This window comes from Globicephala melas, chromosome 4, assembly GCF_963455315.2.
Source record: "Globicephala melas chromosome 4, mGloMel1.2, whole genome shotgun sequence".
NCBI lineage: Eukaryota > Metazoa > Chordata > Mammalia > Artiodactyla > Delphinidae > Globicephala > Globicephala melas.
The window spans coordinates 130,998,834-131,025,519 of NC_083317.1; the positions used below are offsets into that span (position 1 = coordinate 130,998,834).

Consider the following 26,686-nt stretch of genomic DNA (forward strand, 5'->3'; position numbering starts at 1 on the left):
AGAAGAGATATCACTACACAACCTATAAATATTAAAATAATAATAAGGAAATATTTTGAGCAATTTTATGGCAAAAATAGACAATTTAGATCAAACAAATTCCTTGAAACACAAATTTTGCCGCTCTAGATTTTCACTGGTTCTTTTTGAAACCTTACACTTTTTACTTTGTTATGTTCATGTATGTATGTATGTATGTATTTTTGGCCACATGGCTTGTGGGATCTTAGTTCCCCAACCAGGGATGGAACCCGGGCCCTTGGCAGTGAAAGCTCCCAGTCCCAACTATTGGAGTGCCAGGGAATTCTCTTCATGTTTTCATTTAAATCCTTGTGCCTGTTTATAACAACTGTTTAAAGTTAATTGTCTGAATACCATCATCTCTGTGGTTTCTAGGTGAGTTTCTACTGGTTGATTTTTTTGATGACTCTGGGTCACATTTTGTGCTTCTTTGCACATCTGGTAATCTTTGTATCTGATGCTGGATATTATGCATGTCACACTGTTGAATATTTAGATTTTGTTGTATTCCTTTAGTGAGTATTGAGGTTTATTTTAGAGGGCAGTCAGGTGACTTGCAGATCTGCTTGATCTCACCAAGGCTAGTGTCACTCTCAGTAAGGGCAGTTATGGAGCAGCCCTTAGTCTACAGCTATTTCAGCCCCAGCTGCCTTCAGAGAAAAGCTTAGGTGTTCAGTGAGGTCTCTTCACACTGGTTGGTAGGAACGTGATTGACTCCTGGCCCCATGGGAGCCCTGGGCATTGTTCAGCTTATGGGCCTCTCACAGTCATTCTTTGCCTAGCCTGACGGACTTCAGTTTCATTCTATACACAAGCAGATTAGTATTTTGCCAAACATTTCAAGGAGACTCCTGTACAGATCTCTCTGTATACAAATTCCAGTCACTCTGGCTTCCCCAAACTCCTATCTCTGTTTCCTCAACTCAGTGTGATGGGCTCTCTTGGGTTCCTGCTCCCTTTGCCATGATCTGGAAATTTCCTCTAAGGAAAAAGTAAGGTCATCACTCTGCACACCTCTTTTCTTTTCCTTCTTTCAAGGATCATAGTCCTGCACTGTTATAGCCCAATGTTTGAGAACATTTGTTTCATGTATTTTTTCCAGTTTTTTAGTTGTTTATGGAAGGACAGCAAATCCTGTACTGGTTACTCATTCACAGGCAGAAGCAGAAGTCCATACACCAAACTGACACTTCACAATATATAACTTGGGTTCCCATGCAGCATTTATTGAGGCACTACCATAGGCTGGAATCATGGTAATAATAGATAAGGCAAAATCTCTGATAAGAAACTGACTTAAATGAGTGTAAATCACACTTCTAGGAAATATACTGCAAAAAGGTAGTAGGATGAGATTTTTGCGGTAATTTTCATATTTTTCAATTAATCTGATCAGGAGTTTGATTCCGCTTGACATTATGGATTTTAAATGCTCAAATATATTTTCAAAATGCAGAAACTCATTCCTTATCAGTCCTTGATACTGCACACACTAATGCTTTTTTTGCACACTCAGACTCCCTTCAGACAGATTTATTGCTTAAATGTTATTTAAGTGACTCGTGGGTAAAACCATCAAACAATAGGGAGGGAAGTTGAGCTAGTATGGTAGAGGTCTAAAAAAAGATATAATTTAAAACATACTAAATTCAGAAGCACAATGCTAGTATAAACAAACCATTTTCTGCCCCTGCCAAAATCTGAGAATATTTCATGAAGTTTTCTGAAAGACACAATAATTTTTATTCATTTTATTTTTTGCATCAGTTACAGGACACACTTATAAAGATTAACTGATATTAACACAGACCCACCATGCAGACAAGTGAGAATGTGGCCCCACTGGATTTGCAGGCTCTGAGCATCTCTGCGGTTGCCCACTTGGATCAATTTTTAATTTCCATGGAATGTGCAGGCATCCAGAAGTTCTGTGAGAGGTAACATAAGAGAAAGACCGTCAGGTACTACCTGTGCTTATTAAGTATGATGCTCTTCCTATTTTCTAAAAGTAAATGGTAGGTAATGAAGATTTTTTTAAAAAAATCTCTCTCTCTCTCCTCTAACTGATGTCAGTGCTATCCTTAAACATCTACATTTTCCTCTCGTCCTATTCTCCACGTCTCTAACACATGATATAATTTAACAAAAATTCAGGCACACTCCCAATAATTTGATTATTCCAGCTCTAATTTTATTTCTCCAACTTTTTTTTTTTGAGGCAGCTATGCCATGTCTATAGTACATAGAAATAGAGAGAAATGACTTACTTAGTGCCACTTCTACATATGTATATATGTAGAGGTGGCCTGCTTAGGCTAACAACACTTGTTTATTTTAATATTAATTATACATTTTATTTAAAATCTTTGAAAATTGGTCCACTATGAGTGGTATGTATGTGTTATTTCCGACCTCCTCCCTACACTGAAGTGCTCCCACACACAGACATTTTCATTCTATTAGCCAAAAAATGGAAATATACATGTAAACAAGTTCAATTTCCAAATGATCTTCAGTTCTGTTGCACTCTCTGGCTCCTTCAAATGATTTGGCCTTTTCAGTTAGTGTCTTATACTGTGGCCTAATTGACTGCCTCCCTGATAAGCCTGAATCCTCTTGCAGGGCCAGGAGCAAGCCTTCCTAATCTTTGTGTCCTATTCGTACTGGCCCAGGCTTGGCACACTGTCGTCCTTAAGACAAACATGTTTACTTTGACCCCCACGTTATTGCTCCTTGGTGTTTATTCTACTCACCAGAGTGTAAGCACTGTCTCATGTTAGCAATAGCATGAAGATACTCTGGCCCTAAGTATTTTTGATAAGTTGTTCTGTCCTGAAGGTTAGTCAAACATTCTGTATCATCGCTGAAGAGCAGATCCTTGCTTGAGGATTTGAACAGCTGGAACATCATGTATTCAAACCCGTTTCTTCCAAAGAGCTCCTGGGTTAGACAGACAGACAGCGAGTGACCAGCAGCACTGGGCAGCACGGAGCTGTGTGTTCTGCTTCAGAAGCCCCGAGTCTGCTGGACTGCTCAGCGCCAGGCCCTAGGAGACCTGGGACACAGAGACAGCTTAGGAGGTACCGTAGTAAAATGGCACAAAGCATGGCCTCTGGGTTCAAATCCAGGCCCTAGCTTTTCCTGTCGAGTGACATTAAGAAAATTCTTCACGGAGCTCAGTGAACCTCAGTTTACTCATTTGTATATGGAGGTAATTATGCTAAATACTGAGATGATGTATGTAAAGCGACTGCTAAATAGAAAGAGCTCCAAGTTCACAGCTGTATCACTATCCCAACCAATCACTGCCAGATATTTTCAACTCTCTGGGTCATCCTTCCATGTCTTCCTGTGGCCGGAGCCCTTACTACCTTGCCTCTTCTGTTCTCTGGACCTGCCCCAGGCACTGACCCTGCCCCTCTCCCGCTTCCTGCCCCTCCCCCCTTCCTTTGTCCACTTTCCTTGTAGCCCAGGTGACAGCTTGCTCTGTGTGGGACCCATCCCTTCAAAAGTCCATGACTTTTGAAGAGCCTCTGTATTTCCACCTGTCCCTGGGTCATCACCTTTTAACTGGGATGTGTGGGCAGAATGTGCTAAGATATGTATGACTCATTTGGGGCTCCTCCAGGAATGGGGTGTGCTAGGGCAAAAGGCAGACAAGGCTCTGGGTTTCCTTAAGATCATCTGATTCAGACAGCCACTACTTCATAGGGTCATCCCTTGTTGGCTGCCTGTAGAGGTCATGAGTTGTCTGAATGTTGGCTCTTCGACTTTCACGAAGCCAAAACAGTCTCAGCCTACCCAGGTCCAGGAAACACACTGGGATCCTCCCTAGGTCACACAGAGTAACCTCCGTTCTGCCTTTTCCACATGTAGCCCAGCCTACTGTGAAGGGCACAGGGTCAACTCCCTTATTTCTGTGACAGAACAAGCCCAAGAGGTACCACGACTCTGCTTAGAGAGTCAAGTGAGTCTCAGGGAGACGCTTGAGATACCCATGCGTCTGGGACTCTTCCAGTCCACTGTGATATCCTAGACAGCCCCAGAGCAAGAAGTGAGCGCAGCCGCCAGCCTTCCGCATTCATCAGAGTCAGGGCCCACTGCCGAGGGAGAAAGGGCATGCGACTGGGATGTGGCCTGTGCAGCTCTGCAAGTAACTTAAGCATTCGTTTCGGGGATGAGGACTGAATTCCCACACCTGTTGATTGAAGAGCATTCTGCGGACAAAATCCGCCTTATCTTTCCTTGAGACCACAGCATGACTTGGGGCTATGGCCAGGTGGCAGCTCTGAGCCTCGGTCACAGGCTTCCTGGTGCCATCGAGGCACAGCAGCTGGAAGTCCTCCTGCTTCAGATCCTTTGCCCAGGCTTCAGGGTTCTTTCCTGGGGAGAGAGAGGAGGTGGATGGGCTACAGCTGACAGCTTTGGTCAAGGCACCCTCAATGGGGGGTGTGACCGACCACCAGTGCCTGGGAGAATCACAGAGGCGCAAAAAAAACCAATAAAGCCTTTACAATAAAGCAGAAGAGCAACATACATAAACTCATAGATTCTCTTAAAGGCAAAGATTTCTTCAACAGACCTGAAAAGCACTAGGCAGAAAGGAGAAGATTGATGGATTGAACCGTACTAAAATGAAGAATGTTTATCAAAAGACATCATCAAGAAAGTGAAAGGCAAGCCTTTTCAGAGAGGGACAAGATATTTGCAATACACATAGCTGACAAAAACTTGTATCCTGAACGCCTAAAAATCAAGACAGCCAGATGTGCTCATATGGACTGTGGCAGCTGTGTGTTTGTCAGTTGAGTTCAAGACCAATGTGATAACCAACCCTGTCAAGTCTGCCCAGACATGAAGAATTTTCTCATTCCCTAAATAAAAAAGGTTAGACCAAAGTCACCAGAGTCTGATGGGGTTAATAAACTTCCCCCTTGCCCATCTGGGGAATGATTTCCCAGGAAGGACTCTGAGTTTTCCGAGAAAGGAAAGGACAGCGTAGGCGCCTACCGTCAGTGTTCCGCAGGACCGTGGGATACTTCACAAAGGCCACGTCTCCCTTCTCAACCAGACACCTGCACAGAGAGGGTCAGGTCAGCAAGGAGGACTTACAGCAGTGGGAGGGAGAGGCTCCAAGAGGGAACCACTGGGAGCTCCCAGCCCTACCCCGGGCCACTTACACCACACACGCTCCTGTGATGCCTGCTGTCCCTGGGGACTCAAGGGGAAATGCCGTGGGAAAATAGAAGTCTGCTTATTTAGATTCTGTTGTAGATACCTATTGTTTGGTTCCTTGTTTTAAACACTGATTGGTTTCTCCACAAGAGCTGCTTGTGTTCTCCTATGAATAGGGATATCCAAGGATAATTCTCTGGTTGGATCAAAACACACATCAGAGATTAAAATCAGCGTAAGATGTGATTCTGAAGGAGTCCTATCACATCCATATGTCTACTCAGCCTTAACAAAAGTTAATGTGCATCATGAGATATTTTTCATGCTTAATCCCCTGAAAAATGTTTGTGTGTTTAAGGTGCATTGTTTTTTTTTTTTTTGGTGATACACGGGCCTCTCACTGTTGTGGCCTCTCCCGTTGCAGAGCACAGGCTCCGGACGCTCAGGCTCAGCGGCCATGGCTCACGGGCCCAGCTGCTCTGCGGCATGTGGGATCTTCCCAGACCGGGGCACGAACCCGTGTCCCCTGCATCGGCAGGCAGACGCTCAACCACTGCGCCACCAGGGAAGCCCTAAGGTGCATTCTTTGTGAGAAATGTTGAGCGCGTTAAAAATCAGTTTTGTGACATTCAATCAGTTGGAATTGATCCAGTTCTCTCTCTCTCCTAATCTTCGGGTCCCTCTATCATTAGCTAGGCTCAGCTACTCCGTTCAATTCTCCATCTTGCTCTATTTCCTTGCTTCAACACCACGCCCTCCACCCTGGCCTGATCGTCTCAGTCCTGAAAGAGCCTGATCGTCTGCCTCAGGTGTGTCTGCACCTCGGCAGTGAGGTAAACCAGAGCTTCCCGATCGTTGACTTCACCTGGGCATTCCTGTTGTCCCTTCTCTGCTCTAGATCTGTGATTCTCCAAGTGTGGGCTGGACCGGCAGCATCAGCACCAGTGGGAACTAGTTAGAAATGCACGTTCTCGGGCCCCACCCCAGACCTACTGGCTCAGGAATTCTGGGGGTGGGGTCCAGCCATCGGTGTTTTAACAAGCTCTCTGGGAGATTCTGATTTGTGCTCAAGTGTGAAACAGTGCCCCCTCACCCCCGCTCTATAGAGCTTGAGACAGCACCCCCTCAACTCTATAGAGCATGGACTCCAAAACGTTCTCCCACTTCCTGTAAACCTCTGTCTCTCCACACACCCCTACCCAACACTCACACTCTGACATGTGCTTTGGCTTCCCAGAGGAAACACAGAAATCATCACTTGGGCTTCCTTTCAGCATCCTTCTGCCAAATCTGGCAGCCCAAGGCTCCAGCACGCTCCTGCCCTCCAGGGACAAAGGAGGAGGGAAGGTCTCTCTCCAGCAAAAGTCTCCTCCCTGGGTGGTCTGCACCTCACCCACGCTCAGGCACTTTCCACTGTAGTCATCCTCTTTCTCTTCTATAACCCTCTTCACTCTTCTCATCAGCTTCCACACTTCTTGTAAAAACAAACAATAAGCCCTGCCTTGACCCCACACTGCCCTTAACAATGGGCCTCTCTCCAGGACTCATCCAAACACCTGAAAGGATCATCGCACTTGCCATCAGCACCCCTGCACATGACTCTCTGACCCTTGCCAGTCATCTTAGGGGACTGATTCAGTATTGAATCTCCTCCCGCCCAGGTCACCAGATCCAGGAGCTAGGTTCACTGTACTCATTTTATTTGATCTCTCAAGTTCATCCTTTCCCCAGTGATCTGAAATGTCATCTTTGTTTTAGATTAAATATAGTATGTCCATGTACCTGTCTTGGAAATGTTTTCTCTTCCACTGATTTATTTGTCATTTTTCACATAAACCAGCCTGTATTGCTCACAGCATTACTATATTAAGTAGTATTATAATATTATTTTTATACCTAAGAAAACAAAATTCCCTTTGTATAATTTTATTTTTAAATTCTTGGCGTTTGTTCGGTCTACCTAGCTTTACTACTTTTTTGAGTACTAACCCCCCCCCCCCATCTGCTTTAATCCATCTGGTCACAGCAGAGGCAGCTGGAACTTCACGATGCAACTTCACAGCATGAGTTATGTGAGCGGGAAACTTTCACCTGAACTGGGCTGACAATCCTATGTCCTGGGACCTGGGACTAATACGTTATGGTCTGTGTTTGCTTCTTTATAACTAAAGACCTGTAACAATGCTGGGGCTGCTGGTCACAGACATTCCCTCTGTGTAGACTGAGAAACAGAGAAAACCACCCTGCGGGGAAAGAGAAATGAGGCAGATGTGCAGAGAGAGAGAGAGAGAGAGAGAGGAGAAGCAGAGTGCTAAAAATTCATTCGTCATTTATCTGGAATTCTAATTTAACTGGATGACCTGAATTTTACCTGGCAACCCTCGCCTTAAAGTATCTTGGCTACTCCTGAGGCTCAGGTCTCAGCCCTTACAAGGAGAAAGCTCCCACAGCACCTGTTAAAATATGCCCTTGCCTTAAGATGGTTCATATGGGTGTTTTCGCTTGCAACCAAAGTCCTCATTCACTTTATTAAAGAAAAAAGATGTGAACCAAGATCAGCAGATAAAATGTATAGTATTCTAGAGAGTAAAAAGTGCTAAAGAAAACATAAAGCAAGAAAGGCGGATATGAAATATTGGCAAGGGTATGTGTGTAAAATCAGAGAGTGGCCAGGAAAGACTTCCCTGAGAAATCTTAAAGGAAATGAGGGAACTAGCCATGATGCTATGAGAAGAAGGAGCACTGCAGGTGGGGGTAAGAGCAAGTGCAAAGGCCCTGAGGCAGGAGTGTGCCTGATATCTTCAAGAAACAGCTGTGACACCAAGATCACAGATGAAGCAGAGACAACAAGAGGAAAGATGTAGGAGATGAGGTCACACAGAGCCTTCCCAGATCTCAAAGGGACCACACAGGTCAAAGAAGGACCCTGACTTTTACTCTGAGTAATATGGAAAATTACTGGGGGGCTTTAAGCAGAGAAATGCTTTAAACAGAATCACTCTCGTTGCTGTGTTGAGACAACACAGCAACGAGAGTGGGGGAGGAGGATAGGACAGATGCATGGAGATCTGTTGGGGGTTATAATCCAGGGAGAGATGATGGTGGTTTAGATCAAGGTGGTATCACTGGAGATGGGCGATGAGGACAATTCTCGTTACCCTTTGCAGGCAGAGCTAACATGATTTGATGATGACCCAGACGTGGGGTTTGAGAGAGAGAGAGTAGACACGGTTATCACACACCAAGGCTTTGACTTTTTCCTAAAGGAAAAACGGAGTTACCTTTAACTGAGATGGCGAAGACCTCAGGAGGTACTGGTTTGGGTGGGAGTGTGTAAATTCCAAAAGGTCAGCTTGGGACATTTAAACTTGACCTGCGGATTAGAAACCAAGTGGACATGCCCAGGAGGCAGTTGGATATATGCGTTTGGAGTTTCATCTGGAGTTTTGAAGAGATGTCTGAACAGGAACATAAATTTGGGAATTGTCAGCATATAGATAGATCGAGACTAGATAAAACCACCAAGGTCTGAGCATGAAGAGAGAAGACCAATGTTGGAGCCCTGGGGCACACCAACTTGTACAGGTTGGGCAATGAGGTAGAGCCAGCAAAGAGGCCGAGATGCAGTAACAGGAGAGGGAGGAGGGAATCCAAGAAAGTGTGGGGTCCTGAAGCCAGGGAAGAAAATGTATGCAAGTGGGGGAAGAGATCGGTGGTGTCGGTGATCTGGGCTTTGGATTTATTTAACAACACAGAGGTCCCTGGCAATTTAAAAGTGCAGTTTCAGCTGCGTGGTGCGTGGTGGTATACAGGGGAGGGGGTTGGGAGGCAGGGAGTGGGGAGGTATGGTGGGAGTAGTCTTCTCACGTGCCAACAGTAAGGAGGAATGTTTTCTGTAGATAATTTAAATACAATAATAAAACCAACTCCACTGGTTGGGGTGGGGGAGGTGAACAGATTCCTAAACTAGGCTTTGGGGAGATTGAAAGGAGAGAAAGTGAACCGAGCAAGGACATTAAAATATCCTCCTTCAATGAATTTTGTTGTAAAGAGGAGAGAAATGGAAAGCTGCTGCAGAGGAAAGTGAGGTCAAGAGAGGTTTTACTTATTTCTTTATGTTTAAGGTGAGAAAACAGCAGCATGTTTGTATGCTGATGGAAATGATCCCGTAGAGAATAAGATGTGAGAACACAGGAGAAAAGAGGGGGAGGAGCGCTGGGGCAACGCCCTTGAGCGGGCTGCCTGCCGGAGACAATCGCTGCAGATGCAGGGCTGGGCTCGGTGAGGAGATGGCCCGCTCCTCCCCAGTAAAAGAAGGGAGGGCAGCATCCAGGGGCACACACATGCCAGCACTCGGCAGATGTGGCGGTGGGACGTTGTGGAGTTTCTCTTTTGATTGCTTCAATTTTCTCAGGTGAAATAGGAAACAAAGGTGTGACAGATGGAGGAAGAAGTGTTGGAGGATTGAGGAGAGGAAAGAGTATGGAATGGTCTTGTAGGAGCGTGGGGTAGTAACGGACTAGAGACTTCTGGCTCATCTGAGCTGGGTTCGCATTACTTTAAAGGGAGGCCAGTCAGCCTGGAGGCGCTGGCACCGAAGTAGAATGTTGCACCCAACCCAGGTCGAGGTTCAGCCAGGAGAGATGACCGGCATTTGAGGATGTGCCCAGGGGAATAATTATCACGGTTGGCTGTGGAATGTATGCTGCATCTGGAGGGGGAAAAGGACATGAGGGTGGGTGTGAACAGGATCAACGGACCTCAGGTCAGTAGGAATGGTGGAGCCGGGAAGCTAGAAGGCGTGCAAAGGCAGGCAGGTGGTGGCGGGCAGGATGAGATGTCTAGAGCTAAGATTGTTTTTCGTGTGCTCGTCTGCACTTTGGAACTTCCGTCGTTCTGGATAGAACTCCGAGGACAGAATTCTAGGTCTCTGTGATTCTACTGTAATCATACCAAAATGGGACCATGGACCCTAATACCAATGTACTTCCCAGTGTAAAGAGAAGTTCAACTATTTTAGCCTAGGTTTAATGTTCAGCATATATTTTTGTAGTGGGGTCTGTGAAAATATGTAATTTATGTACGGCTTATGAAAGTGACCAAACTTTGGAGAGGGAGGGATGAAGCAGTCTGGCAGTGTGATGAGTAGAAGGCTCCTTTCTAGAGACTCACGTGTTCTCCACACCACCCTAACTCCACAGGGTGCCCTTCATACTGAGAATTAACTCTACCTCCTTAGCCAGGCCCTCAAGGCACCGAGACAGCCAATGCCTGCAGCTCCAGCCTCCTCCCTCACCTGATCCCCTCCCTCCCAATGCTCTACTCTGGCGCCTTCTCTGGCCTCAAATATGGCATCATTTGTCCAGCCCCAGCCTTTGTCCTTGCTGTTCCTTCTTCCTGGATTACTCTTCTCCATATTTTCTCAGGCCTGATTCCCTCTCAACATTTAACCCTCAGTTCACATGGCCCCTCTGATCCTGAGGCCTTCCCTGACCACCTTTTCTAAGATTGTCCCTGAGTCACTGCCATATCACCCCCCTTGGTCACCACCACCACCCCCAGCACTTATCACAGTCAGGAAGTGATTGTGCTTTAAGTATTTATTGTCTTACTCTCCCCACGGTGTGTCTTGCTGTTGCTCTAACCTCTCTACTTAGAATAGTGCCTGCCACATACTAGGTGCTCAATAAATATTTCTTGAATGGATGGAGGAGCCCAGGAATATGTGTTTTTAAATATACTCTTCAACCAGGTGTAAGAAGCATGTAGCCGGTGTCCTTCCTTTGATCTTAAACTGGGTCTCTGAAAGATCCTGTGACTTGTCCACAATCACACAGAAGAACAGATCAAAAGTAGAAGCAGGGTTGTGACCTGTGTCCATCAGTCTTGCCTCTCCCCAGGTGCCCTGAGTCCGCTGGCTCTGCCCAAGAGCGCTCCAGGAAGGGGCTAGGCTTGAGTCCTCAGGGCCCCTGGGAATCTGCAGTTCTGTTCTCTAATTCTGGCTCCTCCTAAATGCAGCACCCAGATGGTGGGATGATGAGAGAGGTGAAAGGGCAGGAAGTTCACCAGGCTGGTGCCAAAGCGAAAGGTGGTGGACAGATGCTACTTGCCTGAGAGCCCCACTCGAGCCGTAGTACCCCTCGTGGCTGTTGGGAGCACACGTGTGGGCTGGCGTGCCACTGCCATTGCACAGGGCACAGAGACTGGACGCTGGATCAGACCCAGGGGCACAGCTTTGACTGAAGAATTCATCTGCGCAGGAGGACACGAGAGGTCAGCTCTTCCTGCCTGTGTTGGCAAGAAAGCCTCAGACTTTGTTCCTAAAATTGCCTGAGTGACATAAAGACACACTCAGGTATTTAGTACCATATGATTAGAAACAAGAAGCTTATGGAATTTAAAAAAAAAAAGGTTGCAGCTGAAGCAGAGTAAAGGGGGCCTGGCTGAAGCTGGGACAAGGGTCTTTGAGATCACAGCAGTCCCGGCACAGGTCAGTGGTGTGGACGGGTGGACACAGGTTTAGCCCTAAGAGAGTGGACAAAATTGGAAGTCCTAGGTGGTTGAACCTGTCCTGTATGCTTTCCGATCTCTACTGCCCTTGTCCATCTTTACAAGTCTGCCATCATGACTCAAAGGCCAGGAAGGGGCCCAAGAGGCCCAGCTGCCCACCCCTGTGCTGAGCCCCAGGGCACTGTGGTGAGGAAACCACACAAGCCCCGCCCTCCTGGACCCCAAGTTTCTGTGGTGACAGTCACGACTCAAGTAACCACGCCAGTGAATTTATGTTTCCCTATCATCGTGTTTCCCCACTGTGCTCTGGGAAAAAGAACATAGTTCCACGGCTACAGATAAAGGAACCTGGTACATACCTGGGAGTCAGGGAGAGGCCTGAAGTGGACAGATGAAGAATGAATAGGAATTACCCAAGTGAAGGGCAAAGGGACGAGTTTTCCAGACAGGGAGCAGCATCTGCAAAGGCCTAGGGCAGGAGTTGGGGGAGGGAGCAAACAGCACAGAGAGCTTAATGGAGGCCATCGGTCCTGGACCACCCAGTGGTCCAGTGAGTGGGAGGGGTCAGGGTCCAGACCACATGTGATATTTTACACCTTTGTGTATATTTTGTTCTTTATTTGCAGAGAAATGTGGAGCCTCTGACGGGCTTTAGACAATGTTGGGCCAGGGGTCTAGCAGCAGGGTGAGCCAGGACAGATGTGGGGTGTAGGCAGCAGGCTACTGCAGGGGTCCAGGGGACATGAGGGCAGCTTGAAGTAGCACAAAGGGGAGGGAGGAGCTACGTGGAAGGAGGAGAAGCTGATATCACTGGTGATGGACAGGTGTGTGGTGGCTGGCAGACTCATTTCCAGCTGGGGCCAGTGGATGGACTGTGGGGGGCCTCCACCAAGCTAGGCAGCTCTGGAGCAGGGCCAGGATCGGCAGAGATGATGCATTCCATGTTGTACAGGTTGAGTTTAATGTACTTTTTGAAATACTGGACTAGATAATGTCAAACAAGCAGTTCAATATACATAGGTTTGGAGAGCAAGGAGAGATCTGTGCCAGGGACAAAAACTTGACAGTTATCAGCATATAGACACAATTATCGTACAGCAGCAAACTTATCTAGTGCTTGCTATGTGCCTAGCTTTGTACGTATAATGTTTGTTTAGATCGTTATCTAGGCTATAGGCATGGATGTGAGGGCTTGGGGGTTGAGTTTAGAGTGGGGAAAAAAGTTGCTTTAAGCAACTCAAACATTTATTAACCAGGTGGGAAAGGGACTTTGTAGGGGTAGGAGAAAAAAGAAGCCAGTGTGTTTTCACAAAAGCCAGGAGATGGTGGTTTAAGGTGATCTGAAGCAGGAAAGGTCATGGAAGCACAGACTGGAGCCCATCCTTCCAGTTGAGCAACATGGAGGTCCCAGTAGCCTTGACCAGAGTTCTCCCTGTGGAACCAGGTGGAGGAGCCAGAGGGCAGTGAGTGCAGCCATGAGTGGGGTGAGTGGCTGAGACCATGATTTTATGAGGTTTGGCCATAAAGGGGAGAAAGAGAAGGCAGGAGCTGGAGGGGAATGTGGGGAGAGGGAGGGTTTTTAAAGGTGGAAGACACTGGGTACGTTCACATGCTGAAAGAAATTGTTGGGCATACCAGAGGAAGAGGTAGTAACTGAGGGTGCAGCTCTGGGGAGGGGCGAGGCAGGGCCCACAGCCAAGTGCAGGTAGGAGGACGGGCTGCGTTGTAGAGGGAGGCTGAGCAGGTGCAGCCAGCAGGAGCCCCCAGCTTTGGTGGTGGGGTGTTGATGGGAACCTTCCTGAGGGTTTGAAGTATCTCTTGCAGGTGCAGATGAGATCATGTGCTCAGAAAGGGTGATAGGTAGGTAAGCGTGGGATGGAAGTGTACGGACAGCTAGGACATTAGGATAATTATTGGGAAGTGTGGGTGTGGAGCAGAGGAACAGCGGGGGTACTCGTGAGCACCAGGGTAGGGCAGGGGGCGCTGGGGTCAGCAGCTGGAGCATCTCCATGGAATGAACTGCTCTGCCCTGCGACATTCTCCAGCTGTGTTCAGCTGATCAGGTGCAGAGGGCCAAGAGAGCAGGTGACAGGGTTCCTGCAGGGCTCGGATTTGTCAGATGGCTGGGGAATTCCGGGGAGCAGGAGCCTTTTAGGTATTGGCAAGAGCATTGTTGAAACGACTCATATGGAAATTTAAGAGAGGTGAGGGTGAAAGTGAAAGCTAAAGCACTCAAAACTTACTGGTGTAAGGTTTTCAATTAAGAAAGCAGCCTATTCAGTTTATGTGGAAAGACAACACATACACACAAACACACACACATATCACATGTGCACCCCTACATTCCACTCTTTTTTTTTTTGTGGTACGCTGGCCTCTCACTGTTGTGGCCTCTCCCGTTGCAGAGCACAGGCTCCGGACATGCAGGCTCAGCGGCCATGGCTCATGGGCCCAGCCGCTCCACGGCACGTGGGATCTTCCCAGACCGGGGCACGAACCCGTGTCCCCTGCTTCGGCAGGCGGACTCTTAACCACTGCGCCACCAGGGAAGCCCCCCTATGACCCACTCTTGCTTTGCAACCCAGGTCTCTTCCCTGAGCCAGATTTGAAAGACATAAAGAGTAGCGTATTTCCCTGAGATCTGCCCTTTGGGCCGAACCACTCCCCTCAGAAGCAATGGGAGAGGAGAAAGGGGAGTCCTGCTAAGGAGATGTGAAGCTCACTCACATGGCTGTCCAGACCTTGTCCACACCATCCACTTATGCCATTCATTGAACTGAATTTCTCCCCTACACAGGCACAGGCCCAAGGAAGGGGCTGCTGCACCACCGCTCAGAGCACACTTACCAAATTTACAGGACCCAGTTTGGTTGTATATGAAACCCATGGGGATGTTCCAGCCTGCAGAAGTGCCAACTGCAGTGTGGCAGGACTTCTTGCCTCGCAGAGAATCCCAGGTGAGGTCAGCATCTGACTTCTTGACCACTGCCACGACGTAATAACCTTGCAACAGAGATACCAGGATGCAATTTCAATACCTCCAGGGCCCTCCCAAAATGTACTGCAGAGTTGCTGCCTGCCAGTCTCCCAGGGGAGGGGGAACAGCTTGAAGCCCTCACCTTGCTCTAGCAGATCCTCCCAGTAACCATCATTGTTAGGTACTCAGCCAAACAGAGCGACTCTACTGCTCTCCAGATATGTCTCCAGGCATACACTCACAAATATTTACACACACACACTTCATACTTTTTCAACAGAATCCTGCCACTGCTTTATTCTTCCTCAATGATATACCTTTTTGTTTCAGTAGAAATAGATATGCCTGTCTCATTCTATTTATTAGTTGAATCTAAGTTATGTCCACTGTATAGAAGTACAGTGTTTTATAATCCCCATACTGGTGGGCATTGAAGTTGTGACCCATTTTTCCCCATGAAAAATCACTTATCTAAATAAAGCTTTGTATGGAGTGTGCACCTGCTTAAATATTTCTGTTGAATAGAAGTCCAAAAGAAAGAGCTTTAATGACTTCTTTTTTAAAGTCAGGTCTCTGATTTTCTAGGTTTACAATAATACCATTTTCTAATAATGACAATTTAATCTCTTCCTTTCCCCAATATATTTTTAAAATATTTTTCTTATCTTTCTGCATTCACTTACAAAATAATGTCAAATATCTTTGGTGGGTGTGGGCATTCTTGTCTTCTTCCTGATTGTTATGGGAACACCATTGATACTTGATGTATTCCTATTGCAGTAGAGTGTAACAGAATCCTGCTTGTTGAGTAAGGCCTAAACTGCAAGGCTGAATTTAGAGACTGGAATCATGGGTAATGTGGTTCCCCACCACCACTCCCACCACCCCCAACACACACACCCTGTCTTGCTGTTGTGGATGAGGTATCTAAATATTCATGCCTGGAAAATTTGGGAATCAACATGGCAGTGGAAGACCTGCCCACCAGTTACTAAATGATCTCAGACAAGTCGCTTAGCATCTAGGATCCTAAATTTCTCCTCAGTGAAATGGTAACAGTAATGCTAATATGAGCACACTGTACGTTAGGAATGGGAAGGGGAGGTTACATGGATAGGTTTCCAGCCATATTGCTAATGCAGAAGCAGTACCAGAGCCCCTTTCTTGGTGAAGCAGATTCTCCTGAGGCCACCGCAAGCTCTTGCCTATCTGACTGGGTTCTATTACGCCATTCCGGCGGCCAAATACTGTTACAGTGCCTTTCTTGAGCTGTAACAATTTCTGCACAAATGGTATTATTTATTGTCATCTGGTGTGTGTGTGTGTGGCTTTGGGATTAACCCCTCTCCATCTCTACTCCAATCTAACTTTCTCCATTACCCTGAACCGTCTTCTAAGCATCCTCATTGACCTACATTTGTATAACACTGCAGTTCCTGGAAATTTCAATCACTTGTGAATCAATTAGAATTCTTTCTGACTTTACGTATTTTATAATCAGAACAACGAAATGCCAGCCCTTAGAGTTGAAGATACAGATCCAATTCAGAGAAGACAGAAAGCCGTGAAAGCAGAGGGAAGAGGGACAGTTGACCCCAGGGCTGGGGTCCTGCTGCAAACAAAGGGCAGCTGCCGCAGGGTGAGTGGCTTTGCCCCCCTGAGGCCTTTGTGGAGGCGGGCGGTGCAGGGCCTCAAGACCCCAAGCTTGTGTGCCCGCCCACCTCCTGCAGCTCTCATGTCTCATAAGAAATTCCAAACCCAGGTGAGCACTTGTTTTCATCTCAAGATCCTCCATCACGATGGTTTCCAAAGCTTAATATGCATCAGAATCATCCCAAGGGCTTGTTAAAACACAGAGCAGCGGCCCCATCCTGGACCCCAGCAGACCTGCAGTCAGACTCAAGAACGCTCACATCTAACAAGTTCTCAGGCGACGCTGATGCCGCTGGTCCAGACACCACACTACCTAGAGAACCACTGCTCTAGCCAATGCCCAAGACTAGGTACCTCAGGGACAGACACAGAACCTCTCTGCCCATGTGGAGACATGGATGGGAAAACTCGTCACCTGGTCTCCTATTCTGAAGAGGAGGTCACTCCCCAGCTATTCAAAGCCAGCCACTAAAAGCTAAAGGGCTGATTTCATCTTCATCCTCCTCCTCTTCAGTAGCAGCATCTATGACTCCCCTCCTCCTCCCCCTCTGAGGCATCCACTGGGCCCCAGAAATGTCAGGAACGGGCTCCTGCCCCGGTGCAGACATGGGTGGCAGTATGTGACAGGGAGCACTGCGGTGGGTCAGGAAGGGCAGGGGTCTCCAGTCACGGCGCCTCTGCCCAAACCCAGGTGCAGCCACTTCCTGGCTGTGTGGCCCTGGGCAAGTCACACCGTCCCTGAGCCTCACTTGCCCATCTACGTGATGCGGCCAGCGATGTGCTTGTTCTAGAGGACTGCTGAGCAGAGTGAGCAGAAGCAGTCCAAGCAGGAGCCCTCTGTCCACTGTGACATGCCCCACGACAGACCTGCTCCTTCACGATGGACTGCGGCAGTGTCATCTCTCTCTCTCTCTTTTTTTTCAAACAATTCTACTAACTTCGGTTTATTTGTAAGGCTTTCCTCACCCCCTCCCTGACAACAGGACTTTATCTTTTTTTTTTTTTTGTGGTACGCGGGCCTCTCACTGTTGCGGCCTCTCCCGCTGCGGAACACAGGCTCCGGACGCGCAGGCTCAGCGGCCATGGCTCACGGGCCCAGCCGCTCCGCGGCATGTGGGATCTTCCCGGACCGGGGCATGAACCGTGTCCCCTGCATCGGCAGGAGGACTCTCAACCACTGCGCCACCAGGGAAGCCCAGGCCTTTACCTTTGAGCCCCAGTGTTACCGATTCTGACTCACCTTCCACAGGTGTGTTCACACACTTAGACCCAAGCTGCTCTTTGCCATCTTGAGACACTAAAAAGAAAAAGAATTGAGGTACAGGTCATTAAATTCTCACATTACTCAAGTCCTGACTTTCTCAGTCTCAGTAGTCAAGAATAAAATGAGAAACGCTGCTAAGCAGTTTATCATTGGCCATCAACAAGGCGAGATCCTGCAGTCCTATTTCACCTCCTCTCTCCTGACCTTTGCCACTGGAACATTAGGTTCCCTCCCAGAACATGCCCAACATTCAGGGAATTACAGAGAAAGAAAATGAGATGCTCATTGAAGGGGGTGGGGTGGGGAACAGAAGCCACTGAAGACCTTGACAGAGATCCTTTCGATTTGCTGTGTGATTCTAGGCATACGGACATTCTTCCCTTCCGAGCTCTGGGCTGTGTAGACAATCCTTGTAGTCATGCTGTGTTGGAGGGGAAGGATCCAGCCCATGGTTCAGAAAGACCTGGTTGCAGTCTTTATTCTACCTTGGACACATCATTCAACTCCCCCAAGCCTTAGTAAAATGGAGATACCACTATTTACTTCATAGAGTTGTTTTGTTTTGTTTTGAAGGATAACGTATGGTTTCTCACTCACTGCATAGCAGATGAGGCATTTAACAAATAGTGGTGAAATCCTCTTTTCCCCTGGCTGTATTTTTCCAGGTGGAGGGATCCCCACAAAGACCATGACCTTGTAGCCCCATCCATCAATGTCCCAGTGCATCTTGGGTGAGCTAATTTTGGATTAGTAAATTTGGCAAAAGTATCTAGGCACCTGTGGCTCTTTCTTTGTTGAAGAGAATGGGGAGAGGGTGGTTTCGATCTCATCTATGACAGAATGTGTTTTCCCTCTGCCCTCAGCATGCGGTCTGCCAGCAGACCTGTCCTCCTGAATTGGTGGGTGACTCTAACTCAAGGACAATTTGACAAGCCCCATGGCTAGCTCTATGCCATGCCCTCCAATATCACTCTTTCAGTAATAAAGGTTTTATTTTGATTTCTTTCAGCCTAAGTTCCGCATCTATATCTTAACTGGTTCTGACTCTGGGGAAGATAGATGTTATCTGCTAGCTCCCTACACTCCAGATAACATCTATTGTTATCTCCACATCGAACTAAATTATTTCCTCACCTTTCTGTGTCCATAGCCCAGAAGGAAGAAAACACAGAGACCCTCCCCTCCACTTACAGTAGTTCTCTGCCAGGACAGGCACCAGACCACATTTGCCCGCTGTGTAGATGAAGCCTCCATCCAAGCTCATGGCATCAGCCTCTCCTTTCTGAAGTTAAGAAATAAACCAATAGCACAACAGTGAGGCTGTTATCCTGTCTCATCCTCAGAGGTTTCCATCTCATTGGCTTAATGTCACACGTCCTTGTGATAAACCAAATGGTGTATGACCGAGAGCTTCTGCCACATAAACACAGGGTTTAGAAAACTGGACATGCCTTTAGCCTGTTAACCCAGAAGCAAGCACCCAACCCAGGTCATGCTCCCTGGTCATCTCTGTGCCCTCGCATGAGACCCCGTTCTGAGTACTGGACAGCCATCACTACATTTTCTTTGTGACCATTGTCACTCACTCGACAATCAGACTCAGAGTATGTGTCTAATCTGTTTCTATGGAACACGTTTTCTTCCGTATGGCATAGTTCAATTCTGTTCTTATAACCCCATTAGTACTCTAATTAATAATTCATTAATAATTAACTTATGATTTTAATCAATGAACTTTTCCAACAACAGAGACAAAAAAATGCATACTTATATTCATAGATAAGGTCATCAAGAAACAAACACACAGACACAGGCACTCTTTGCTCTTCTCCTGTTAATTGCTCTTCTAGAAATCTATCTTAAAACAGTAGTAACTACAGAAGCAAAAGCTTATCAAGCCCCTACTATGTGCCAGTCCCTTTTCTAAACACTTTACAATGATTTCCTCATGTACTCCCTCACAGAACCCAGTAAGGTAGGTACTATAATTCTCCCCCTTTTATACCTTAGTTAACTGAAGCAGAGAGAAGCTAAGTAATTTATCCAATAGATGGTCACTAAGACTTAGGTAGTTTAATTCCTTAGCTTCTGCTCATAACCACTATGGAATGTGTCAGCCTCCAGGATCTGACTAATCCAAAGGACACATCCCTAAATACTATTCTAGGTACGTTTTTTTCATCCACAAAATGGGTGAAAAATCTACCTCATAGGCTCATCATGAGGAATAAATGAGTTAATACAAGTTAAGAGCTCATACATATGCATGGCACATAGTAAGTAACTCCAGACATATTCACTGTCATTAATATTAAAGATATACTTAGAAATATTGATGGGTATAGAACAAAAATGTTCAATCCTATATTGTTTATAACAGCAAAGGATTTGGAAATCATTCAGATATAGACATTTAGAAATTGATTGAATAAATATTTGGTGGACTATTATGCAGCCATTAAGAACATTTTAAATGAATACTTCATTACCTAAAAAGTGCACCAATTGTGCTCAAGAATTGAAATCGTAATAACAACTGTTAACATTTATAGACTGCTTATTATATGCCAGGCAATGTTACAAGTGCTCAAATTCATTTAATTCTTATAATTGACAAATTTAGGAGACTGTATAAATAGCAAGACTTTAATCTTAGACATTGGTCCCAGGGACGTTTACCAAAATTAGATCTTCTTTCTTAAGAAAAATTGTAGTCTCCTACGCTTGTCATTTTTTCAATCTTTTATTTATAAATTTTTTTCTAATCTCAAAAATATTGTCTGCTCATAGAGAAAATGGACAGTTGATACCAACACAACATCATAACTCAGAAATTATGTGGTGCTGATTTCTAAGTTATGAAGTTGTAAATGATATCATTTATTTTTCAATTCTCTTCCAGCATGTAATAATTTTATCCCCAGAAAAAAACCTGAACCTGTCCAGAGAACTGAAAAGGTTGATTTGCTTTCCCAATCCACAGGGGTCCTGACCACACCCTGGGGTGTCACCCAGCTTCCTAGGCAGGACCCCTCAGAGCTCCCTGGGCTCCAGAGCTGAGCTCCTAAGCAGTCTGGGTCCTGGGCTGCTCTGTGTTTCCGCCGGCCCCCGAGCGGGAGGGGCCTGTGGGAGCAGCAGGGTGTGGCTTTCGAGAGCTGGGGGTGGGGGAAGGCAGCACGTAACAGGTGCGTCTCAGCCTCACAGCTGATGGGAAGACATCTGGGAAGGGGGCTTCACCGCCAGACTGCAGAAGCGCTGCGTGTCTGAGTGTCAGAGCCCAACTGCAGGAACGGGGCCCTCCTTACTGCGACGGCGGCGATGCAGCCCTCCGTGGTCTCCTCCGCGGTGCACTTCAAGATGCCACCGCTCAGGGCACTCCACTCGTCACACTTGGCCTTCTCGTGCTGGCCCACTGCGCACCACATCACCCTCTGGGGGTCTTCTGTCCCTAGGTCTGGTGGAGAAGAGCCAGGGATCCAAAGGAAGCCCCCAGATGGGGGAGGGGAGGGGGGCGGTTAGCGCCACTGTCTTACGAGCGGCTGCCCAACAGCAGAGTTGGCAGCAGTGTCTCATGCCCATGTCACTGCTCATTGCTGCCTATCACCTCCCAGGAGAAATGGTGAACTCGGTTCCCAGAAAGAGCAGTGAAGGCAGAGCCAGCACCCTCCTGACCTCCCCTACTCAGACGTCACCACCCCAGGGGAGGCCTCTCTGAGCACCAGCCTGGCTCAGCGCCTTCTGGGGTTTTCTCTTCCAGGATGGGGTTCTCCCACCGAGGGAGCATCCCCTAGTTGGAAGCCAGTGTCATTTGTTCTGGGTGGGCCTGCTTGCTCTGACGCCCACATTAATCTCAGTGGCTTTGGTACATGCTCCATAACTACTGGTTAACTAAATGAAGGGGGAAAAACAAAAGGAAAGAAGGAAGGAAGAAATAAACCATGGGGATCCAAGGGAAAGCAGGCACTGGATTAAAACCCTCTGAAATTCTAGCTGTGCTCCCGGTGGTGGCAGAGGCTGTGTTCCCACTGCAGTTTAGGATGGGCTATTTTCCCTGTCAAACAGACCTACTGCAGGGTGGGGCAACCCTGGTTCACACAAGGGAGCCAGGACCATCATTACTTCAAGTTGCCTGTAATCTGAAGGTCTTTCAAAGCCTTTTGTGACCCCCTAATTCAGGCCTTTTCCCCAGATCAGCAGAAAATCCTTGCATGAACCCAATGCAGGTGGTAGTTCCCTTGGGCCCTGCAGCCCAGTGAAGGTTGGGTGAGGTGAGGCTTGTGGGCACCAGGAAAACCTCCATGGCCACACCCTGCCCCATGTCCAAGCTCTCCAGGTCCCCCCGCAGGACCTTACACACCACTCATTAGATGCTGGATGGCAGAAAAATGCTCATATCCCAGGTATAGCTTGGCGTCCATCTTAGGTGGGACTCTTAAAAACCCAAGGGCGGCGTCCGTAAACAGCAGGTCCTTTCCATGAGGAGAGCCGAAGAGCTGGAATTCTGCTGACTTGTCTTTTCCAAAATTTTCCTGTTCAAAGGATAAAAGAAACAGTGAAGAAAGGAGGCTAGCATAAGGAAGTAAAGGAAAAACAAACCCCAAACCAGACAAGGAGAGCAGAGAGCGAGAGAAATATGAGTGCCTGAGAGTAAAGACCATGCCAAGGCCCTCCAAAGTCCCTGTGGCTCATGGGGTTCTCAAATCTTCTCCAGCAAATCCCAGCTTGTCTGCTTTGTGGGCCTCAGAGAGACTGCCAGGGGCTGCCCCCAGGTCTGCATAAAGGGTAATGGTCACCATGGGCCAGGCAGCTGCCCCTCTCCTATGCTGCATTCCCATGGGGCAGCCAGTGATGGTGGCCTTGTTGCTGGCCATCTGATTGCCCCAAGTGGCTCCGGTGGGCTTCATCCTGGAGCGGGTGCTGATCCAGGACCATCAAGCCTGGAGATCAGAAGTCCTGGGCGCGTCTGCCACCCCAAGCCTGCCACTGAAGGCCTTCAAGCAGTCCCTTCCTCTTTCTGGCCCCCCCCAAAAAGCGAAGGGCCCTTTGCGTATAATTCCCACTGACTGGCCCAAAGCCATTCCTGATGGTAGCTGACGGTAACACCTACTCACACACTCTTTGCGACGTCTGTCTGCTTTTTGCTTTTGCAGTGGCTCTGCATGTTGCCTTCTCTGGCAAACCCCACATTTCCTTGGGGTGCCCACAGCTTACCCCGGGGCCCAGGAACCTTTCCAGGTACGCCCTGCAAGTCAGTCCCTTCAAAGTGCATAATCCATGTCCCCAAGGTTGTGTCCTCTGGTGATTAGCTGTGTGTATAATGTGCTCACCGTATCTTCCACAGTCGTCTGTGAGTGACCCAAGGGCAGGTCTGTGTCTAGTTCATCTCTGACCACCCAGTGCTGAGCAGAGGGTGCTGACAGAGATGGGACAGGTGACCGGATGAGGGCGGGCTGGGAGAGAGGGCCGCCAGCGCAGGACACAGAATGCTCACAGCCGGGAACCTGCCGCTGAGGGGTCCCCACCAATGGGATAAGAGGGGAGCACCTCATGGAGGAACGGCACCTGCACTGTAGCCTGAGGACCTCTTTACAACTGAGAAGAATAAATTGGGGCAACAAGGGGCTTCTGTGCAGTCTTTGGCCCATGGCGTTGATGATGCCAAGGGAGGGAGTTTTATGGCCACTGCTGCCCATCACGTATCCAGACCGAGGGCTTATCAGTGAAGCGGAGGACATGTGGCATGGTTCCCGCTGTGCTGGACACCCACGACTTCCACAGTGGCTAGAAGGGAGTCAACGAGAGCGCCCCAAATCTAAGCAGAGACCCCTACGCAGGAGGGGAGGATGGTGGGTGGGGCTACCTGGGCCAGGTTGAGAAGCTCCCAGATCAAGTCCTCCTTGCCGCCCATGCTTCGTGCCACGACAGCGTGGGAAGGGACCCGGGCCAGGTGGCACCTCTTGTACTCGTCCACAGGCCCCCGGGTGTTGTCCCTGCAGAGCAGCTCATACTCGTCCCTGTCAGCCTTGTCAGCCAGGTTCTCTGTGGAGGGAAGCCCACATGAGCCGACGGCAGGCAGAGAAAGAGGTGTGGTCCCTGCCCCTCCCTGTATCCCAGATTGTTTGGGGATTTGTTGAAATAACTTTCTAAGCCCAAGATGGAGCCGCTCCTGCCTGGGATGCCAGGTCACCACTGAAACTTAGATAACTTCCTGTGCCTGTAAATGTTCTGCCTGACCAGAAACACAGTCTATCCAGTCAGCCAGGCCCCCAGTGCCAAGCCAACTCTGGGTCTATACTTCCTTCCTTCTTCCTTCTCACCCTTGGCAATGTGGCCCCAGCCAATCAGATATTATCTATTTTTCTCTTAGTTGTTCTTGACCCTATCAAAGCTTCCTGCCTTCTGCCCTATTCTGCAGTTCTCTGAATGGAGACTGCCCATTTCAAGAAGTGTTGAAGTTTGTATCACCTAAACTGTCTTCTTTAATCATTTTTTAACAGCCTGAGGAGGACTAAAAGAGAATCTTTTCCAAATACATTTTATACAGGTGAGGATGCTGAGCCCTCAGGAGATGAAATGACACATTCTCACTGCAGAGAGACCCAGGGCTGGGAGGCATGCTCAGCCCAAGCCTCTGCTAACATTTGACAGCAAATGTTTTCTGAGAGCTCACAGCACACCAAAGACTGACCTGAAGGCTCTCCATGCTCTGTCTCGTTTAATCCTCATAACAACTGGGGGAGGCTGGTAGATTATCCAGATTATCCTATTCTAGAGATGAGGAGACTGAGGCTAAGAGGGTTAAGGGAACTCATCAAAGTCTGAGTTAGTCTGTGGCTGACACAGCGCCAAGCTAGGACAATGAAACTCAGAAACGTCTGCTTAAAAGACAATGAGGGATCTTATATAATAGTGGACATGTGACTTTCAGCAAAGGGAAATTGGGATGGTCTCAGACAATTGGTTGTTTTCAGAAAGTGAGGATGTTTTCAGTTCTCCAGGGTGAGCGTTAGAAGATGCTACCCATTGGCCTAACTGTGCCAACTTGAGCAGCCAGAGGAAATAACAATGACGGCTATCGGGAACAACTTGATTCTGGGAGACAAAACCCATAGATGACACCACTAATTAAAATTATTGATGATAAGATACACATGAATTGCCAAAATGCTAGCAAACCAGGTCAGTGTGTGATAATGAGGGGACAGTGAATTGTGAACAGCTGAGCAAGGGAACAAAGCCACTACACTTCTGCTCCATGTCAGGGAAAGACACCAGGCTGCGAGGAACCAAGGCCCCTGGAAAAAGTGAGGGCTCAAAATTCTCCTTGAGGTGGCAGACACATTTTAAAAAATGAACCTAGCATAAAATACACATCTCTTGTTTAAACATCCTAAGTGATACAAGTGTGTTTTGTATCTAACAGAAATTTAATTGGTTATAAAACCCAGAATCTGTAAACTGAACTTGTCTGAAATATTATTTTGTTTGTTTCTGATAAACTGCCCAAAACTCTGCAAGGTTTTTTTTTTTTTTAACATAGAAATACATCTTTGTCCATAGTAGTAATGCTTTTGCAACAGATTTAATTATAGATGTGCTAATAAGTTCTGAAATCATTATAATAATCTGTGTTTGTTTAAGGTGATTAAAGCATTTAGGAGCCCTTCATAATGAAGTATTCAGGAGAAAGTGATTAGATCGGAAACTGGTATTCCAGTGACTAAGAGAATCTGATTATTAAAACTTGTTTTATTAGTTGGTAAGTAATGCTTAAATGCTCAGATTTGTTTGGTAGATTTATAGACTGAACAAACTGAGCACTAAACGAAGTACAAATAGTGGAAGTGTTTTTTATACAGAAACTCTCCTATTTCATTAAGATCTTAGCACCACCCATCTCTAGATGTAAGGCGGCTCAGGAAGGAATGAGTTCCTCTGGCCAGAGGGTGGCCCGCAGGATTCTTCCTCCATCCGGCACTTACCAAACACCGTCATGTGCCTCACGAAGCTCACGTCCCCCACACTGTCCTGAAGACACCTGAGGACCAGGACAGCTGTGGTCAGGCGCTGTCCACAGCACAGTCTCGCCCCTCCCCCAGTACCCCCCTCCCCAGGCTCTGCCCCGGGCCACTGGCTAACAGGGCTTCACCCACAGTTTCCCAGGCTTCAGTCCGTCCTCACAGAGGTGATGGCCCTGTCTGAAGACCCTTTGAATCCCCACAGCCAAGCCAGGTCTGAAGCAAGCAGGAGCCCCCTAAGCTACATCCCAGGCAACTCTGGGGAGGGAGGCTGCAAAAGAGGAACCCACCACCTTCCTCTTCGAAGGCAGCCAAAAGCAACAGATTAAAAAAAAAAAAAAAAAAAGGTTTAAAGCCTTTTACATAGAGGTTAAAAACTCTAGACAGGCTTGGACTCCCGGCCAGTTTTGCTCTGGTTTTGAGCAGCAGCTATGTCTCTTGCAGGGCGTGGAGTATGGAGAGGTGCCTGCAGGCAGGGGGCTGAGAGGGAGGTGGGGAGAAGCAGCATGTGTCCCTGACACAGAGATACTCAGGTAGAGAGAAGCAGCTGGTGTAGGGGAGGGTTCCCAGCCCTTGGCCCAGCTGGGAGTCCAAGCCTGTGTCCATGGATCCCAGAAACCTCCCTGGTCCAGACCCCTCCATCTGGGGAGACGAGCGGGGCTCCCCCACAGAAGACTGCCCCTCAGGACGGGCAGGAACGAGGGTGGGCCGTGGGAGGCACTCGAGACCCTGTGTTTCACACCGACACTCTAGGTGGTCTGGGGCAGGCCCCGTCCACTCCCTGTGCCTTAGTTTCCCCATCATCAGAGTGAGGAAGAGGAGCAAGGGGGCCCCACTCACTTGAAGGCCCCTGAGTAGCCGAAGTACGGTTCGTGGGAGTTGCAGGCGCACTTGTCGGTCCCCTTCCCCGCACACAGTTGGCACAGTTTGGGGAAAGCCGTCTGATCCGCACAGGGGACGCAGCTGTCCGCGAAGAACTTAGCTGCTGCTGCTCAACACGGAGACACACGGACCTCAGGGCATGAGCTGCCGGGGCCCCTTGGTCACGCATGCGTGTGTGTGTGTGTG

At 47.9% G+C, this 26,686-nt stretch overlaps 1 protein-coding gene across 3 annotated transcripts in view; it reads right to left on the bottom strand.

Annotated features, from left to right (window-relative positions):
* Positions 1-1,819: 1,819 nt before the first annotated feature.
* Positions 1,820-26,686, bottom strand: part of LOC115862082 (inhibitor of carbonic anhydrase) — a 40,112-nt gene continuing 15,245 nt past the window's right edge. Inside the window, exons 5-17 of one of the 3 annotated variants that reach the window (XM_070045398.1) lie at positions 26,459-26,606; positions 25,583-25,638; positions 23,461-23,639; positions 21,958-22,129; positions 20,906-21,054; positions 18,792-18,882; positions 17,577-17,624; positions 14,554-14,709; positions 11,307-11,448; positions 5,032-5,096; positions 4,220-4,404; positions 2,775-2,961; positions 1,820-1,949 (exon numbers count right to left, since the gene is read on the bottom strand). In XM_070045398.1, the coding sequence (XP_069901499.1) occupies positions 1,915-1,949; positions 2,775-2,961; positions 4,220-4,404; positions 5,032-5,096; positions 11,307-11,448; positions 14,554-14,709; positions 17,577-17,624; positions 18,792-18,882; positions 20,906-21,054; positions 21,958-22,129; positions 23,461-23,639; positions 25,583-25,638; positions 26,459-26,606 (1,613 nt within the window). In that variant the 3' untranslated portion in view covers positions 1,820-1,914. Of the gene's footprint in view, positions 1,950-2,774; positions 2,962-4,219; positions 4,405-5,031; positions 5,097-11,306; positions 11,449-14,553; positions 14,710-17,576; positions 17,634-18,791; positions 18,883-20,905; positions 21,055-21,957; positions 22,130-23,460; positions 23,640-25,582; positions 25,639-26,458; positions 26,607-26,686 lie in introns of all 3 variants that reach the window. The other 2 variants (XM_030873453.2, XM_060297630.1) reach the window with 2 other exon arrangements.